Source organism: Nanorana parkeri, unplaced genomic scaffold (genome assembly GCF_000935625.1).
Source record: "Nanorana parkeri isolate BGI_ZX_2015 unplaced genomic scaffold, ASM93562v1 scaffold133, whole genome shotgun sequence".
Taxonomy (NCBI): Eukaryota; Metazoa; Chordata; class Amphibia; order Anura; family Dicroglossidae; genus Nanorana; species Nanorana parkeri.
In genome coordinates this window covers 2,098,613-2,117,346 of record NW_017306401.1, presented here as the reverse complement: position 1 = coordinate 2,117,346, position 18,734 = coordinate 2,098,613, and the positions used below count along the sequence as shown (strand labels likewise).

The following is an 18,734-nucleotide window of genomic DNA, read 5'->3' as shown; positions in this document are numbered from 1 at the left end:
CCACCCCCCACCCGGCGGATCGCTTGTATGGTAACAGGCATCGCTGCCTGTTTTTAAATAACGGCAGTTTCCCACGCGCGCGCGAGATCTAGAGAGCTCCCGGCCAGCCGTTTTTTCACTACGGCCGGCCCGGAGGCAGTTAAGGAAGGATTAAAAAAGGATTACAAAGTGCCATACAAGTGCAAATACAACCTATCACTTAACAACTATAAGATCTAGGACGTAAGATTCAGTATGTTGTAAATGCAGATAGGATATAGTAAAGTAACATTTTTACATATATACTGTACCTCATTTCAAGGGCAGTCTGTTCAAGGGATTCCCCATCACAATTCCAGACACTGTTCACCTGATTGCAGCCACAAGATGGGTGATCTGTGCAGATCTGAGGAAAGTTCTTTTTCCCAATGTTTCCCAAATCAGTGCTCTCAGCATCATCATCTTCAGAATGTTTAGGAGTAAACTGAAAAGTCTTTATCCGATAGACTTCAACAAATGGAAAATCAAACTAAGAAAAAAAAAAAAAAGGAGAGAGAATGAACATGTTTACTTTAAGACTACACAATGTTATAGTCAATCTAATGGCAAGGAAAACAGCGCTATAATTAATGCATGCATATCAGAGATTATTACTCAAAAGCAAAAGGAGCCATACAGTTTAAAAAAAAAAAAAAGCTGAATTGGCTATTTGCTACTGATATGGTGAAGCATCATTCTATATTTCAGACATTGAAAACTTTTTAGAACTGAACAGTGCATGATCCAAGTGTAAGCTATCAAAGCCTCCTGTTCAGGGAGTTAACTATATGTAATAGGGCCCCATAGCAAAACAATTACAAGGCCATTGCCTTTCTACCCTTTATTTTGCAAGCAATCCCTTTATGGTTAGATAATTCGGTTTCAAAACATTCCAAGTAGTAAACTTTACTTTTGAGATCAATACCTGATCACTATTGCTTTTTGTGTGCCTGATAAGGTGCCGTAGGAAATTTATCCTTGAGCATTTACGGACTAAAATGAGATCTGCAGTCCCATCTGCCAAGTGAGCTGCTGGTGAGAGACCCTTCGGGCTGCGAGGACAAGCACAGCTCATGATGGCTGCGTTAATTGCCATGAATTTTCCTTTGACAGTTTTCCAGTTCTCTTGTTCTAAAAGAAAATAACATGGCAGAATGTAAAGTAGAATGAGACATTACTTTTCATATTGACTAAGCACAGTCTGTTGGTATTCGCAACAGTTTTTAAAACACATAGGCAGATGCTTTAAATCAACAATTTTTAAGAAAATCACTTTGGTGACAAGTGGAATTCTTTTATTCATTGGCGTTGATTTACTAAAAGGAGAGAGACTGTTGACTTAGTAAAGAGAATATGCAGGTTAAGCTGCGTTCTCCTCGATCATCCAATCATTTGCGAAGATGTTTTATTTTCTCCTTGCACATCATCATAATCATCATCAGGCATTCAAATCAAACACAACTTTACCTTATTTAGGAAGTTAAATGAACATTTATCTGCTACCACATTAGTAAATCAACCCACTGTGTCACAAAGAAATGAATGCCAAATCCTTAAAGTGTATTTCCCCCTTTGCAGCCAAACTGTGATAACACCAACTTTATACTTGTTATAACATTCCACTGACATTGCATACATATCAAAATTAAAGAATTGCTGCTTAAATTTTTAAGTGCCTTTTACTTGCTAAAAAAATCCTACCTGGCTTGGCCCCATGTAATGTAAAAGTGGTGAGTGTGTGTGCGCGTGTTCTAATTAACCCTGTTAGTACTGGGCTGGCCGATTTAATTATCAGGAATACAACACGATCAATCATACATTCATAGCATATACACTATTAAAGGGTATGAATTTATGATCAATGATGTTGTTATATTGCTGATTAAGGGAAAAAATGTTATATATCTGGATTAATACTAATTTTATTGGTATAATATTTATATAACTTATTGATGTGTGATATTTTTGGTAGGTAGGGGGTATTGTGTTTTATTTAGCGCAGTGAAATTTTTTTTTTTTTTTTTTGAGGTGGTTAATATCACTTTATGCACAGCAGCTTAGTCAGTTCTAAATTGATTAGCTTAGATAGGGGCACCGGCGGATTTGTGAATTTGCAGATTTCATTACCAGTTTTAAACTAGATTACCTACTATAGCTTTATTAAGGAGTAATATGTGGCATTGGCCAATTCCATTACAGTTACAGAGTACAAAGAAAAAAAAAATAGAGAAAAGTAATAGTTACTCTAATTCCAGTATTTAGGCCAATATTAAAGATTAAGTATTTAAGAAAAACATATTTATCATACATATCATTACATTACATGACAAAACTAGATTTAAGCACCATCTGTACTAACAAAGGGTTAAAGACTTAGAAGCATTATAGGATAATGAGAGGAATCATGCAGTCTGTCCATCAGTTTTTCCCTCTACTTTCCCCTTCAAACGGCTCAGAGTGGCCTTGAATCTGCACCGAGGCCTTCACCAAAGAAACAGCTAAAATTTATTTTCAAAAACTATGTTTCGTTATTCTGCGTAAATAGGAACACAAAACATTGTGGGGTTTTCTCAAATTTGCAAGCAGAAGTGAAAATACACTTAAAAGTGCTTTGTGCGCCTGGAAATTTGCAGATTTGGCACCAAGGACATAAATCAAGACAACCCTTTTCCAATTAATTAGAAAAAATGACAAGTCACACGGAGCCCTTTACAGCACAAGAAAACCTGAAGTGATCTCTGAGAGGGAGAGATAAGGGTGGGGGTGAGAGCAGGGAAACAAGCCCCATATTTAGTTCATCAAACTCCAGACAGGCAGGCTTCGGGTCAAACAGTCTATATTTGGCCAGTGTGCCTGCTCAAACCCCACGCTAGTTATAGCAGCCGGCCAGGGATCTGTCAATTAGGAAGAAAGTAGCAGTAATTCTTTGTGTCAACATCATGGGACTTCGGGTCATTGTAATTGACGTAGATCTAAATCAAAGGACTACATGAATTAAGTTGAATTTACATTGGGTGACATATGTTCAATAAAGCACTTTAGATTGTGGGTGTATTTATTTATGCAGCTTGGGTGGCCAGAAAAGTGAGGGGATAGGGAGCATGGGCCCCCGCCCACGGTTGAAAGCATGTTGCCTGGCATGGTTGGATGAATGGAGGAGGGATGCCAAGAGGACATGACCCTTCCCTTTTTCATCAAATCGCTTGCAAATTAGGAGGGAGATGGAGACACACATTGAGGGTTAGAGAAAACACATTCCTTGCACAGCAGCAGAAATTTCAATGTGGATATGAAGAGGAAAGCCAACAAAAAAATACAAGTTTGTGTTCATATACATCAGCTACATGTGCCTGCTTCATATATATATATACTCTGTGCACATTGCTGGCATGTTTAAAAATACATCTGCAAAAGGTGGAAATAAGCTTTAAATCCGTTCCATCCCAGGTGAATCCAAACAAAAAATTGTTCAATTTTTGAACTGTGAACTGTGAATTTTTGAAGCTGTGAACAAGAATTCAATTAAGAAATTGTTCAATGTCTTAATGTCTTGTTTTCTAACGCAGCCACAGAGTAGAAGAGTGCACCCCTACTGTCTCCTACCACCAGCTGCAGATTGGGACCTTTTGCTTTCTTTGTAGAGGCTGTGGTCTCATTGCACAAGTCCAACACACCCCCTACCGAGTCAGACATATAGTCCTGAAATCAGCAAACCCCATGCTTCCCACTGATTGTTGCAATCTGACTTAGCTTGGAGCATTTCAGACCCCTGCAAGGAGTTCATTGCTTCCCCACATAGCAAAGGTCCCACTCTGGAGGATGCTGGCAGCACATAGGCTTTTCAAGCTGTTGTTGATTTGCAAGGAAAAAAAAATGAAGACTTTGTACACCTGGAATGCATTTAGTTAAACTGAAAGTTCAGTTGGGTGTTAACACACTAGGTAGTTTGTAATTACATTGAAATACATTTGAGTACAAAATGTTTGTACATGGAATAATGACCTTATTTTTCCAATAAATGTACTACTTAACTACAATTTGTAATTAACAGGCAGTTTATTTAAAAAGTATATAAGTCTTATTTAGGATACTGCCTCCTTATTTCATAATACATGCTGCAACAATTTCAATAGAGCAAGCTACTGCATTGACATATGCCCGAGCACTAATTAACTTCCTTATTGAAGCATTGAATCAAAGTAATCACTACAGTGAAAGAAATAGGGTCCTGGTTACGTTCTGCTTACCTAAAACAAAAAAGATAATGACAGGAAAAAAGGCAGCCAGGCAAAAGAATGACATTCACAGCTGATTGAATTCTTGTTCACAGCTGATTTGATGGGCTAAAAGAGTACAGATCCATGTCCAGTCAAAAGTACTACATTCATATCTATCCTCAGGTCAGTGAAAACTTGGTCATTCAACATGTGTTTACAGACTATGTCAGTGTGAATCACTAGAAGTATTAAACCACTCGGTCCAAACCATGCATGGAAAGACTTGAAGAAATCAACTGGCATTCTGTATCAGAAAATGTTTTTGTCCTTTGTACAGAAACAGAATGTTTGACTGCTGTACACTGTCAATCCCTAAAGTTTTTACAAATGATTGCTATTTTGCCATTGCATAATCTATTCTTTCATAATAATATAACATACAAAGCTCACCAGTTTACACAAAACACAGAATCCTGCAGCTATTGATACTTAGCATTGTTGTTTAAGGGCCGGTTCACACCATAAAAAGTGTGTTCCCGAGCGTTCGGCCCCTGGAATGCACTGGAACGCATGCCGGCCGGCTCCCTGCGTTCAGGGTCGGGAGGGGGCATGGTGGTGCATTGAAGTCAATGGCATCGCAGCCACGCCCCCTGCAGTGCGATCACCGGCACCTGAATGCGTGGAACATTAGTGCTTGCAATCCGGTCCAGTGCGATCTGCAAAAATAGTACTTGCCGCATTTTTGCAGATCGCACTGGACCTGAACACAGGAACCAATGTGCCACGCATTCGGGTGCCGGCGATTGCACTGCGGGCGGGTGGCTTGGCTGCGGTGCCATTGACTTCCATGCACCGCCACACCCCCCTCCCATCCCTGAACGCAGGGAGCACGACAGGTTGTGTTCCAGAGGCTGAACGCTCTGGAACGCACTCTATGTTGTGAACCGGCCCTAAGTTAGCAATGAATATGAGGCCTTGAACACACAGAATTAAGTTTGTAAAAGAGTAATGTGTATAGCGAGCCTTTAAAGCTTTCGAAGACATATCGGCACAACCTACAAAGTGCATGTAGCACTTGTTTCTGTTCTGATCCGTGCATTTTTATTTCCATTTGTGCTGTAGCTCAACCCCAGGCTGATGCCCAAATTATGGAAATTCCTATGGGGGGGTGGGGGCGGGCTATAGCACAGCACTAAATCACACAGCCCGACAGCGCTAACTGATCATTTACTATTTTGCATGAACAGTCAGCACTGTGTGATCTGTCTGCTAGCAAACATACATGGAACCAGCAGATGCATCACATAGTCCCGCCAGGCTGACTGTTCGTTCACAACAGTAAACAATCATTCAGCGCTGTTGGGCAGTGTGATCTGTCAATGTTGTAAATATTTACTAGCAGCCAGCAGAAAGATCACACTGCCCCACAGCACAGACTGTTTGCTATTGCGAATGAAAAGTCAGCACTGGTGGGGCTGCGAGATAGATATGCCGATACCATGCCGGCAGATCTTTCACACAGCCCCACATTGCAGACTGTTCATTCACAACAGCTAGTGATCAGTCAGCTCTGAGAGGCTGTATGATCTATCTTCCAGCTGCTAATAAACATACATGGCACTGGCAGACAGATCACACAGCTCCGTAGCGCTGACTGCTACTAGTGAATCAACCTTGAGTTCTAGTTTGAGGATGCCATACATGTATCGTAAAAGGAATATAGGCTTTAAAACAAGCTGCTAGCAAGAAGGAAGTCGGGAAGAATGTAATAAGTGGCTGTGCAACCTAGTGAGTGTGATCTTGCTGAATTAGTGAGGCGAGTAGGAGAGTATAAGGTTGGTTGGTGATATAAATGTAAACTCTTCTACAAAGCTGCTCAATGCATTTACAGCTGCAAGTCTCTTGGGGTACGTCTCTATCAGCTTAGCACATCTAGCCACTGGGATTTTTGCCCATTCTTCAAGGCAAAACTGCTCCAGCTCCTGGGTGGAGTTGGGTTGCAGTAATCTTCAAGTCATGCCACAAATTATCAATTGGATTGTGGTCTGGGCTTTGACTGGGCCATTCCAAGACATTTCAATGTTTCCTTTTAAACTACTGCAGTGTAGCTTTAGTAGTATGTGTAAGGTCATTGTCCTGCTGGAAGTTGAACCTCTGTCAGTGTCTCAAATATGTGGCAGACATTAGTGTCATCCATTTTTCCTTTAATCCTAACCATTTTTCCTGTCCCTGCGAATTAAAAGAATCCCCACATGATGCTGCCGCCATACTGATACGGTCTCTCTTTTAATATTGTAATGAGCTTGTTAATCTGCAACTGTGTATACAGGCATATATGCTCACTGCCTGGACCCTCTTCTATCTCTGACTAAGCCCATTATTTGGGGAAACATGTCCAAGAGGAGAGGATCCACGAAAGGATGATGTGTACCTGTGTGCAACAATAAACTTTTCAGCGAAGCTTGTGGTGTGCGACCAGACATTGTCTGTGAGCAACTGTTGCTGCCATCATGCTTCACTGTGGGGATGATCTCAGGCTGATGGGAAGGGTTGGATTAGTGCCACACATAGGGTTTCCCTAGGATGGCAAAAAAACTTAAATTTTAGTCTAATCTGACCAAATAACCTTTTTCCATGTGTTTGAGGAGTGTGCCACATGCTGTCTGGGGAACTCCAAAGTCTTTTGGCAATGGCTTTTTTCCCCAGCCACACTTCCATAAGGCGCCACTCTATGGAGCATATGACGTAAAGTGGCTCTATGGACAGATACTCCCATCTCCACAGTGGATCTTCAGTGTTATCTTTGGGGCAGATTATTGCCCTTCTTGTCTGTGAGTTTTGGCGGACGGCCTTTTCTTGTCAGGTGTGTAGTGGTACCATATTAGTTCCATTTTGTTTATATGGATTTAATAGTGCTCTGGGGGGATGTTCAAAGTTTATTTTAATAAGCCAACCCTGATACAACTTTGTCTCTGACCTGTTTGAAGTGCAACTTGGTCTTCATGTTGCTTACTTAGTGGTGTTGCAGACTTGGGCATTTCCGAACAGGTGTTTTTATACAGACATTATGAGGCAGATCATGTCACACTTTGAATGCACAAAAGCAGACCTTCAAACAACTAATGATGTGACTTCTTAAATTAACTGGCTGGCCCACATTTTATTAATGGGTTTCATAGCAAAGTGGGTGAACACTTCAGATTTCTTTTTTTTAATCTTAATATTTGTGTTACAATAAAAATGATTTGCTCCTACAAAGTGATAGGCATGTTGTGCGCTTCTCATGGTACAAACCCCTATAAACAGGGGTGCCCATAACGTCGATCGCGATCTACCAGTCGATCGCGTAGCGATCACTGGTAGATCGCCATGTCCTCTCCTCCCGCCGCTTCTCTGGATCCCCGCTGCTCTCCCCAGTGGGGATCCGAGAAGAAGTGAAGGAACCGGCGGCGGGGGAGGGCGGAGGACAGAGCCGCTGTCACTAACTAATGCAGAGCAGTGAGGAGAGAGACGCTCGGCCAGGATCTGACAGCCGGCGCTTCTCTCTCCCCTCACTGCTCGTCCGTTCTGTCACAGGTGCTCCGCCAACCCGCGGCTCGTGGTATCTCACCGCTGCCTCTGCCCGGGAGAGCAGGGGGATCCAGAGAAGTTGCAGCCCCCCTGTGCGTGGACGAGCGGCAGAGGATCGGTACATGTCACTAGTATGTACCAATCCTCTGTGTAGGACAAACACTGGAGCGATCGGCTGATCACTCCAGTGTTTGTAAATAACTGGGGACACATAGTACTATGTGTCCCCAGTTATAAATGAATGAACAGGAGGTGATTTACATCACCTCCTGTTCATTCATAAGTTTCTCAATGGGGAGAAGCACTCTGTACAGAGGCTCCTCCCCATTCAGAAACAGCTTGATAGTAAAATATTTTCTTAATGAATGGGAAGCCTCTGTGCTTTCCATTCATTTAGAATAGAGGCTGCAGAAAAAGAGATTGAGGACTTTGTGTCCCTTTTTAAAAGGGAAATATCAAGGGGCTTTTTAGACCCCTAATATTTCCCCGAAGCCCCCCCAAGAGTAAAAAAAAAAATTATGAAAATTTAAAATAAATAATGAAAATAAAATAAAAAATAGTAAAAAATAAATTTAAAAAAAACTTTGTTTTTTTCTTGCCACAGGCGCAAAAGGAGTTGGCTACGGCTATGCTCCCGTGGTGCTCGTGCGGCTGAATGTGTCAGACGCTGCAGATGGAAAGGTGCAGGACACCCCATGTGCAACGTCGGCCACACGAGCACCACGGGAGGACAGGATGCCGGGACCTGTAATGTACTGGAATGCACTGGAATGTAAGCAGGCCGACTCCCTGCGTTCCGGTGCGGGGGGGGAGCTGTATTGAAGTCAATGGCATCACCCCTCAGTGCGATCGCCCGCACTCGGAACGCAGGCACATTAGTGCCTGCATTCCGGTCCAGTGTGATCTGCAAAAATAGTGCTCGCAGCATTTTTGCGGATCGCACTGGACTGGAACACAGGCACTAATGCAGGCGATCGCACTGTGGGCGAGGGGCCTGCCTGCGCAGCCCCCTCCCGCCCCTGAATGCAGGTGTTTTGTCGTTGGTAGATCTCAATGAGCTCGTCATTTGAAAAGTAGATCTCCAGATGAAAAATAGTGAGCGCCCCTGCCCTATAAAATTCATTTTAATTCCAGCTTGTAATGCAATAAATGGAACAACTCCAAGGGAACTGTAGCTATCCACAGGCAGAGAATGCAAAAAGGAGATATGGAGAAACGGGCTATTATATTATGCAGTAATTAATAATATATGCAGGGAAAGGTTTCTGAACCAGACCAGCACAAAAAGCAACACATATAAATCTATGATTTTGGCTCTTCAGTCTTCAGGTTGGCTGTACTATAGGCAAGAAGCCCCAACACCACCCTTGCCAAAATCTAGCAATACAACTAACTGCCAATACAATAATTGTCTTTTGTTTTCTGGGACATCAGGATAAATCACCCAGAGCAAACCAGCCAAATACTATAGATCCACTAGTCTTTGTTCATATTAACCTTGTCAAAGGCAGCAGAAGATGGGGTTAATAATGTGTAAAGCATGTTCAAATAAACAGCTACAAGCCTACACCAACAGTTGATAACATGACATCACAAAGGTGAATAAACAAGCTGCAGAACAATATTTTGTCCTTGCCACCAGATGAGCTAATTATGTAACTTCGACCTGTGCTGTAATAGGAGATTTTAGATGATAATACAAGTCATTTACTACCCATATGTTACAACAAAGGGCTACTGCTATTGTTTGTATTATCATTAACAAAGTTGAATTCTTACCACTTACATGCATACAGTTAATAAAGACAGCTGAAAAACTGGTTGTCTTGTTAGATGCCAAAGATTGTAAATGTAATTCTTATTAGCATTTTTCCCTTTGCTTTAATATTGCAATGCAACAGTATCACAAAATAATAGTACCGATTTAAAAATAAAAAGAAAGATTTTATCTCTATCAGATAATCTTTTTCTAAATGTATGTGGCACTTCACTTGCATTTAAAAGTCTGATTTCATGACCAATGGTTGGTGCAAATCCAAAGTAAATTAGCCAGGGATTTTTAAAATCACTGTTCACTAATATGGCAGCTTTGTGTGAAAACTTAGTAATCGGTTAATAGTGCTGTTTCCACAAGGGACCACCACTTACCCCTAGTAAACATGGCAGCAATTTGATACAGCCTGTGGCATACCCTTGGGTGTAGCAACTGCCACTTACATTTTCATGGCAATAAAAGGGACAGCAAACTTAGTAGTACATTATCTCCGTTAAACAAATCTTGGCTCTTTCGGGCTTATTCAAAGAACAAGGTACACAGAAATTATAAAAATGTGATAGTCCAATGAAAGCAATCACAATTTATTTTACTGGTGTTAGATCATGTAAGAAGTGATTAATGGTTAACATAGTATGCACATTTTTTTTTAGCTAATGCCTTATTGACACATAAAAAAATAAACTCTAAAAGATAGAAGTTATGCTGCATTCAATGAGTCTGTGAGAGCGTTCGAGTCAAGATTTTAATATATTCCAAAATTTTGGGACATTTGCTCATATAGTATATTCTCTTTTACAGTACAGGACTGGACAAAAAAACCCAGAGCTTTCCAGAAAAGAACAGAAGGTTTATTCTGCAAGCATTCAAACTGCACTCTCCTGAACATTACCTACAGTGTCAAACTCTTCAACTACTACAAAACCATACGAAATTCCAAATTACCATCTGGAGTCACACAGGCGCTGAATGTACTTCAACAGCTACTCTGAAGGCGGCCTAAATATCACTCCTAGCTAAGGTAGTACCCGAGAGATGACCTGTGAGAGAACACAGATGCAGCCACAAAAAAAAAGGCAACCAATCAGCTGGCTATTTTCTGTCTCTGAACAGGGTTGTTTATACATGCTGTCTGACTCAAGCTGCCTGCTCACAAGTATGCAGAAGAAACAGACAAGGAGAGGGACGCCTTGAGATGGATTCTAAACCTAAACTTTCAGCTTGTCATTTTACCTGCCAAGATATGGTAAATTTATAGAAAGAGTAGAAAAGCCATTTTAAGCAAGCAGCAATGAGCAGGCTTTTGTCCATAATTGTTTAATTTGTTGACACTGCTTAGTAAATGATGTGTCTAGTTCCTTTAGGCCTGGTTCACAACTGGGCGTTTTGTAGCGCGTTCGAACGCTCTGCAAAACGTTCAAACACCGAAATCCCATTGTTTCCTATGGGTATGGTTCACACCTGGGCGTATTTCAGCACGTCTGAACACGCTACAAAACGGCCTACGCCCAAAGTACAGGAGCTTCTTTGGGGCGTTTTTGTCGCGCGTTTCCATTGGGATACAGCCAAGTAGCCCTCGGAAACGCACGTTTGTCGCATCACGAAACGCGTGACAAACGCGCATTTTCGATACGCCTAGGTGTGAACCCAGCCTAAATATTGGATATATCAATTTGATTTTGTTAGCTATCGCAGGTATAAAAGTGTGAGAGGCATAAACTGATCCTATTCAATGTAACATTTAGCATCACAGACTTTTGTTTCATTTGTTTAACCCTGAACTAGACATCTAGCCATGGACTGTAAAACAAATATTTTATCTAAGTATTGAAATTATTTTTGTCACAGTGAGAGTTATCCATTATCATTTAATTAACATGGTCTCACCATTGTGTTGTAACCCACAGGTCTCTGCTGTCTGCTGCTCCTCCATTTGCCTGCAAATGTAGCACCTGTAAGAAAAAGAAAAAAAAAACTTAAAACATTAACAATACACTTCTTTATATTTTCTGATGAATTTGTAGAACCTGCACCAGCAAGAACCTTTTTTTTTTGTAAATGTAACAAATCATAAATAGAGTAATAATTTAAATATATAAATAAAAGCAACCTACCCAGATGTGCAATAGATTTTATCCCTTGGAGATCCTACTGCCCACTCTGCTGGTTGGAAAGACACTGTCCCTTCATAGTAACGATGAGATAGAAAAGTCTTAAAACCTAAAGAAAATACAATCTCGGTCTTAGTTCTAACTACTGTATGTATATTGCAAACTTTCAACTAATGCAGCTAGAAAGCAATTATAAAAAAACAGGAGCAATACAAATTCTATAACTGCGTTGGGGAAAGCTGTTATGTGTCCCTATAGAGGTTCTTTTTACCTGGCAAGGAACACAGCTTATATTCAGCTTTTTACCCTAAGGACATTTCGTGACTTTTGGCCTACTTTTTCCTGTGTATACAGTGCACAAGCTTCTTCAGAATTTCCTGTGATTCATCATTTGGAATGTTATGAATCACTTCCAGTATCTTCTCTATACAATGTAAAGGTACTGAAAGGTTATAAGCGCTTGAAAAATATTCTCAGTTCCCTAATCTCACATAGACATGTACTCTTGTTCCCTGTGAATGAGTATGCGTGTGTGGAGGGCAGATGGAAGACAAACCGGCCATTTTAGAGTTCATGTTAGGGTAAACAATATATCCATATTTTATATAGAACACAAGCAGTTGACATGGAAAACAAGAGTGCTGATGGAAAACAACAGTGCTGACTGGAGTACGTAAAATCTGGTGAAAGCTTGGGCTGTAACCATAATTAGTAGCAAGATCGCAAAGCACAATCGCCTGTAATCATGCTCCGGGTTAACAAACAGCCAGTTCAAATACATTAGACACTATGCTAGTGGCTGATGAAATCTTAATTTCAAAGGAGAAAAGAAATGCAGTGATTACATATACAAAAATAACATTCATGAGAGTAAGCTGCAATTTGGTTTCATCTCATTTTTGATTTAAGATTACATATAACTACTGAAGTAAATTGCTGTGATTTATAATATCCAGAAGTACACATTCACAAACTTAAAAACAAAAAAAACAAAAAACAACCCACAAATGGAATTTCCATAATTACATTAACCAATGTTGGTGCATCAGAGAGCTTTAGTACAGTAAAATGATGGATCACTGTCGCATGGCAAAAGAAATCTTAAACCCACAAATTACATTTAAATTTTTAATTGCTATTCACAGCTTAGATGGCTTTCTTTAATCTTCCTAATAGAACATGCCTTTTAAAAACAGTACACTTAAAATTAGGAAGACTTGATAAATGCTAAGCCAAAATAGATCTGAACTATTTAATGATGTATGATTAAAATGTTATCACCAGAAATGACACATTCGTTATCGAGATAGAATAGAAAACCCTAAATGTTTTGCACTAGGTCCAGACCCTACACGGCTGTTACAAAAGATAAGCAGAAAAACAGGATTTTTTTGTACTCGACTGTACACTTCTTTTTCCTGATGTTCATTGAGGGACACAGCACAGCATATTTAATACAGATGGATTATAATGTCACTAACAGGGTCTGTACACAAAATTCTGAGATGGGGCGGCTCTCTCTAGTGGCTATAACCTCCACCTGCTATGCAGCCTCAGTTGTTAGAAAGCGGTATGGGCCAGAAAACTATGACAACAGGTCAACCAAAAAAAAAAGGAAAAAAAGAACACCTAGAGCAGAGGGTGGGGGGAAGGGGGTGGTTTAGGTTTTAAGGATGGCCTTTTATAACATATTTTATGTTACACCCTATATGAAACGTAGTTGTAATATAATTATATATCAAGGGAACTGTAGCTATCCACAGGCAGAGAATGCAAAAAGGAGATATGGAGAAACGGGCTATTATATTATGCAGTAATTAATAATATATGCAGGGAAAGGTTTCTGAACCAGACCAGCACAAAAAGCAACACATATAAATCTATGATTTTGGCTCTTCAGTCTTCAGGTTGGCTGTACTATAGGCAAGAAGCCCCAACACCACCCTTGCCAAAATCTAGCAATACAACTAACTGCCAATACAATAATTGTCTTTTGTTTTCTGGGACATCAGGATAAATCACCCAGAGCAAACCAGCCAAATACTATAGATCCACTAGTCTTTGTTCATATTAACCTTGTCAAAGGCAGCAGAAGATGGGGTTAATAATGTGTAAAGCATGTTCAAATAAACAGCTACAAGCCTACACCAACAGTTGATAACATGACATCACAAAGGTGAATAAACAAGCTGCAGAACAATATTTTGTCCTTGCCACCAGATGAGCTAATTATGTAACTTCGACCTGTGCTGTAATAGGAGATTTTAGATGATAATACAAGTCATTTACTACCCATATGTTACAACAAAGGGCTACTGCTATTGTTTGTATTATCATTAACAAAGTTGAATTCTTACCACTTACATGCATACAGTTAATAAAGACAGCTGAAAAACTGGTTGTCTTGTTAGATGCCAAAGATTGTAAATGTAATTCTTATTAGCATTTTTCCCTTTGCTTTAATATTGCAATGCAACAGTATCACAAAATAATAGTACCGATTTAAAAATAAAAAGAAAGATTTTATCTCTATCAGATAATCTTTTTCTAAATGTATGTGGCACTTCACTTGCATTTAAAAGTCTGATTTCATGACCAATGGTTGGTGCAAATCCAAAGTAAATTAGCCAGGGATTTTTAAAATCACTGTTCACTAATATGGCAGCTTTGTGTGAAAACTTAGTAATCGGTTAATAGTGCTGTTTCCACAAGGGACCACCACTTACCCCTAGTAAACATGGCAGCAATTTGATACAGCCTGTGGCATACCCTTGGGTGTAGCAACTGCCACTTACATTTTCATGGCAATAAAAGGGACAGCAAACTTAGTAGTACATTATCTCCGTTAAACAAATCTTGGCTCTTTCGGGCTTATTCAAAGAACAAGGTACACAGAAATTATAAAAATGTGATAGTCCAATGAAAGCAATCACAATTTATTTTACTGGTGTTAGATCATGTAAGAAGTGATTAATGGTTAACATAGTATGCACATTTTTTTTTAGCTAATGCCTTATTGACACATAAAAAAATAAACTCTAAAAGATAGAAGTTATGCTGCATTCAATGAGTCTGTGAGAGCGTTCGAGTCAAGATTTTAATATATTCCAAAATTTTGGGACATTTGCTCATATAGTATATTCTCTTTTACAGTACAGGACTGGACAAAAAAACCCAGAGCTTTCCAGAAAAGAACAGAAGGTTTATTCTGCAAGCATTCAAACTGCACTCTCCTGAACATTACCTACAGTGTCAAACTCTTCAACTACTACAAAACCATACGAAATTCCAAATTACCATCTGGAGTCACACAGGCGCTGAATGTACTTCAACAGCTACTCTGAAGGCGGCCTAAATATCACTCCTAGCTAAGGTAGTACCCGAGAGATGACCTGTGAGAGAACACAGATGCAGCCACAAAAAAAAAGGCAACCAATCAGCTGGCTATTTTCTGTCTCTGAACAGGGTTGTTTATACATGCTGTCTGACTCAAGCTGCCTGCTCACAAGTATGCAGAAGAAACAGACAAGGAGAGGGACGCCTTGAGATGGATTCTAAACCTAAACTTTCAGCTTGTCATTTTACCTGCCAAGATATGGTAAATTTATAGAAAGAGTAGAAAAGCCATTTTAAGCAAGCAGCAATGAGCAGGCTTTTGTCCATAATTGTTTAATTTGTTGACACTGCTTAGTAAATGATGTGTCTAGTTCCTTTAGGCCTGGTTCACAACTGGGCGTTTTGTAGCGCGTTCGAACGCTCTGCAAAACGTTCAAACACCGAAATCCCATTGTTTCCTATGGGTATGGTTCACACCTGGGCGTATTTCAGCACGTCTGAACACGCTACAAAACGGCCTACGCCCAAAGTACAGGAGCTTCTTTGGGGCGTTTTTGTCGCGCGTTTCCATTGGGATACAGCCAAGTAGCCCTCGGAAACGCACGTTTGTCGCATCACGAAACGCGTGACAAACGCGCATTTTCGATACGCCTAGGTGTGAACCCAGCCTAAATATTGGATATATCAATTTGATTTTGTTAGCTATCGCAGGTATAAAAGTGTGAGAGGCATAAACTGATCCTATTCAATGTAACATTTAGCATCACAGACTTTTGTTTCATTTGTTTAACCCTGAACTAGACATCTAGCCATGGACTGTAAAACAAATATTTTATCTAAGTATTGAAATTATTTTTGTCACAGTGAGAGTTATCCATTATCATTTAATTAACATGGTCTCACCATTGTGTTGTAACCCACAGGTCTCTGCTGTCTGCTGCTCCTCCATTTGCCTGCAAATGTAGCACCTGTAAGAAAAAGAAAAAAAAAACTTAAAACATTAACAATACACTTCTTTATATTTTCTGATGAATTTGTAGAACCTGCACCAGCAAGAACCTTTTTTTTTTGTAAATGTAACAAATCATAAATAGAGTAATAATTTAAATATATAAATAAAAGCAACCTACCCAGATGTGCAATAGATTTTATCCCTTGGAGATCCTACTGCCCACTCTGCTGGTTGGAAAGACACTGTCCCTTCATAGTAACGATGAGATAGAAAAGTCTTAAAACCTAAAGAAAATACAATCTCGGTCTTAGTTCTAACTACTGTATGTATATTGCAAACTTTCAACTAATGCAGCTAGAAAGCAATTATAAAAAAACAGGAGCAATACAAATTCTATAACTGCGTTGGGGAAAGCTGTTATGTGTCCCTATAGAGGTTCTTTTTACCTGGCAAGGAACACAGCTTATATTCAGCTTTTTACCCTAAGGACATTTCGTGACTTTTGGCCTACTTTTTCCTGTGTATACAGTGCACAAGCTTCTTCAGAATTTCCTGTGATTCATCATTTGGAATGTTATGAATCACTTCCAGTATCTTCTCTATACAATGTAAAGGTACTGAAAGGTTATAAGCGCTTGAAAAATATTCTCAGTTCCCTAATCTCACATAGACATGTACTCTTGTTCCCTGTGAATGAGTATGCGTGTGTGGAGGGCAGATGGAAGACAAACCGGCCATTTTAGAGTTCATGTTAGGGTAAACAATATATCCATATTTTATATAGAACACAAGCAGTTGACATGGAAAACAAGAGTGCTGATGGAAAACAACAGTGCTGACTGGAGTACGTAAAATCTGGTGAAAGCTTGGGCTGTAACCATAATTAGTAGCAAGATCGCAAAGCACAATCGCCTGTAATCATGCTCCGGGTTAACAAACAGCCAGTTCAAATACATTAGACACTATGCTAGTGGCTGATGAAATCTTAATTTCAAAGGAGAAAAGAAATGCAGTGATTACATATACAAAAATAACATTCATGAGAGTAAGCTGCAATTTGGTTTCATCTCATTTTTGATTTAAGATTACATATAACTACTGAAGTAAATTGCTGTGATTTATAATATCCAGAAGTACACATTCACAAACTTAAAAACAAAAAAAACAAAAAACAACCCACAAATGGAATTTCCATAATTACATTAACCAATGTTGGTGCATCAGAGAGCTTTAGTACAGTAAAATGATGGATCACTGTCGCATGGCAAAAGAAATCTTAAACCCACAAATTACATTTAAATTTTTAATTGCTATTCACAGCTTAGATGGCTTTCTTTAATCTTCCTAATAGAACATGCCTTTTAAAAACAGTACACTTAAAATTAGGAAGACTTGATAAATGCTAAGCCAAAATAGATCTGAACTATTTAATGATGTATGATTAAAATGTTATCACCAGAAATGACACATTCGTTATCGAGATAGAATAGAAAACCCTAAATGTTTTGCACTAGGTCCAGACCCTACACGGCTGTTACAAAAGATAAGCAGAAAAACAGGATTTTTTTGTACTCGACTGTACACTTCTTTTTCCTGATGTTCATTGAGGGACACAGCACAGCATATTTAATACAGATGGATTATAATGTCACTAACAGGGTCTGTACACAAAATTCTGAGATGGGGCGGCTCTCTCTAGTGGCTATAACCTCCACCTGCTATGCAGCCTCAGTTGTTAGAAAGCGGTATGGGCCAGAAAACTATGACAACAGGGCAACCAAAAAAAAAAGGAAAAAAAGAACACCTAGAGAAGAGGGAGGGGGGGGGGGTAGATTTAGTTTTTTCTACCTGTAAAATCTTTTTCTTGGAGTACATCACAGGTTACAGGGAGTTAAATTATTTAGCCATCTAGCCATTAAGTAGGGTAAGGATGGCAGTGTCTGAAAGGCTTCTGTCCTTCTGGACCTGGGCTTGCTGTTAAAGACAACAACCTTTTCTACCTGTAAAATCTTTTTCTTGGAGTACATCACAGGTTACAGGGAGTTAAATTATTTAGCCATCTAGCCATTAAGTAGGGTAAGGATGGCAGTGTCTGAAAGGCTTCTGTCCTTCTGGACCTGGGCTTGCTGTTAAAGACAACAACCAAGCAGCAGGGTGGAATATGGGTCCTTGAGACAGGAGGTCTGTATGATATAGAAATGTCCACAGAGAGTATGCAAGGAGGTTGAGTAGAAAGGAAGGCAAAGATAAGACTGAACTGATCCCACAGAGTCACCAATGCATCCACCTTGAAGGTTCAGTGATCCCTGGTCCTGGCCACATACCTGCCCAGCTTGTTGTTAACCTGCATGTCCAGCATCCCCCACCTGCAACAACGCGGCCTAAACACCTTCGGATGAATGGACCATTATACAGAGTTCAGACAATGATGAATAAGGTAGTCTACCTTCCAATTTTCCATGCTCACACTGAATGGTGGGAGGAGAATTTAAAGTGTGCATGTGCCACACCCAGCCTAGTGATGCAGCACTTAATTTTTCCTCATGTTTTATCCCTTTTCATTGAGGGGATAATAATGGTAGCCAATGGATCAAATAAATGAAGTAGTTCACGAAGTGCTCGCCACACGGCGTACATATTAACCCCTTCGTGACTGACGACGTACAGTGTACGTCGCCAGCATCGGGGCTGTTTAAACAGACTCCCGGTGACTTTTGCCGCCGGGACTCTGTTTAAACTTGTAGAGCCGACTGTCG

At 39.9% G+C, this 18,734-nt stretch overlaps 1 protein-coding gene across 1 annotated transcript in view; it reads right to left on the bottom strand.

The window, feature by feature from the left end:
- Window positions 1-18,734, bottom strand: part of CERK (ceramide kinase) — a 70,364-nt gene that overhangs the window by 1,696 nt on the left and 49,934 nt on the right. The window contains exons 9-14 of the mRNA XM_018553895.1: window positions 16,157-16,262; window positions 15,930-15,994; window positions 11,694-11,835; window positions 11,467-11,531; window positions 944-1,149; window positions 291-508 (exon numbers count right to left, since the gene is read on the bottom strand). Coding sequence (XP_018409397.1) covers window positions 291-508; window positions 944-1,149; window positions 11,467-11,531; window positions 11,694-11,835; window positions 15,930-15,994; window positions 16,157-16,262 — 802 coding nt within the window. The remainder of the gene's footprint in view (window positions 1-290; window positions 509-943; window positions 1,150-11,466; window positions 11,532-11,693; window positions 11,836-15,929; window positions 15,995-16,156; window positions 16,263-18,734) is intronic.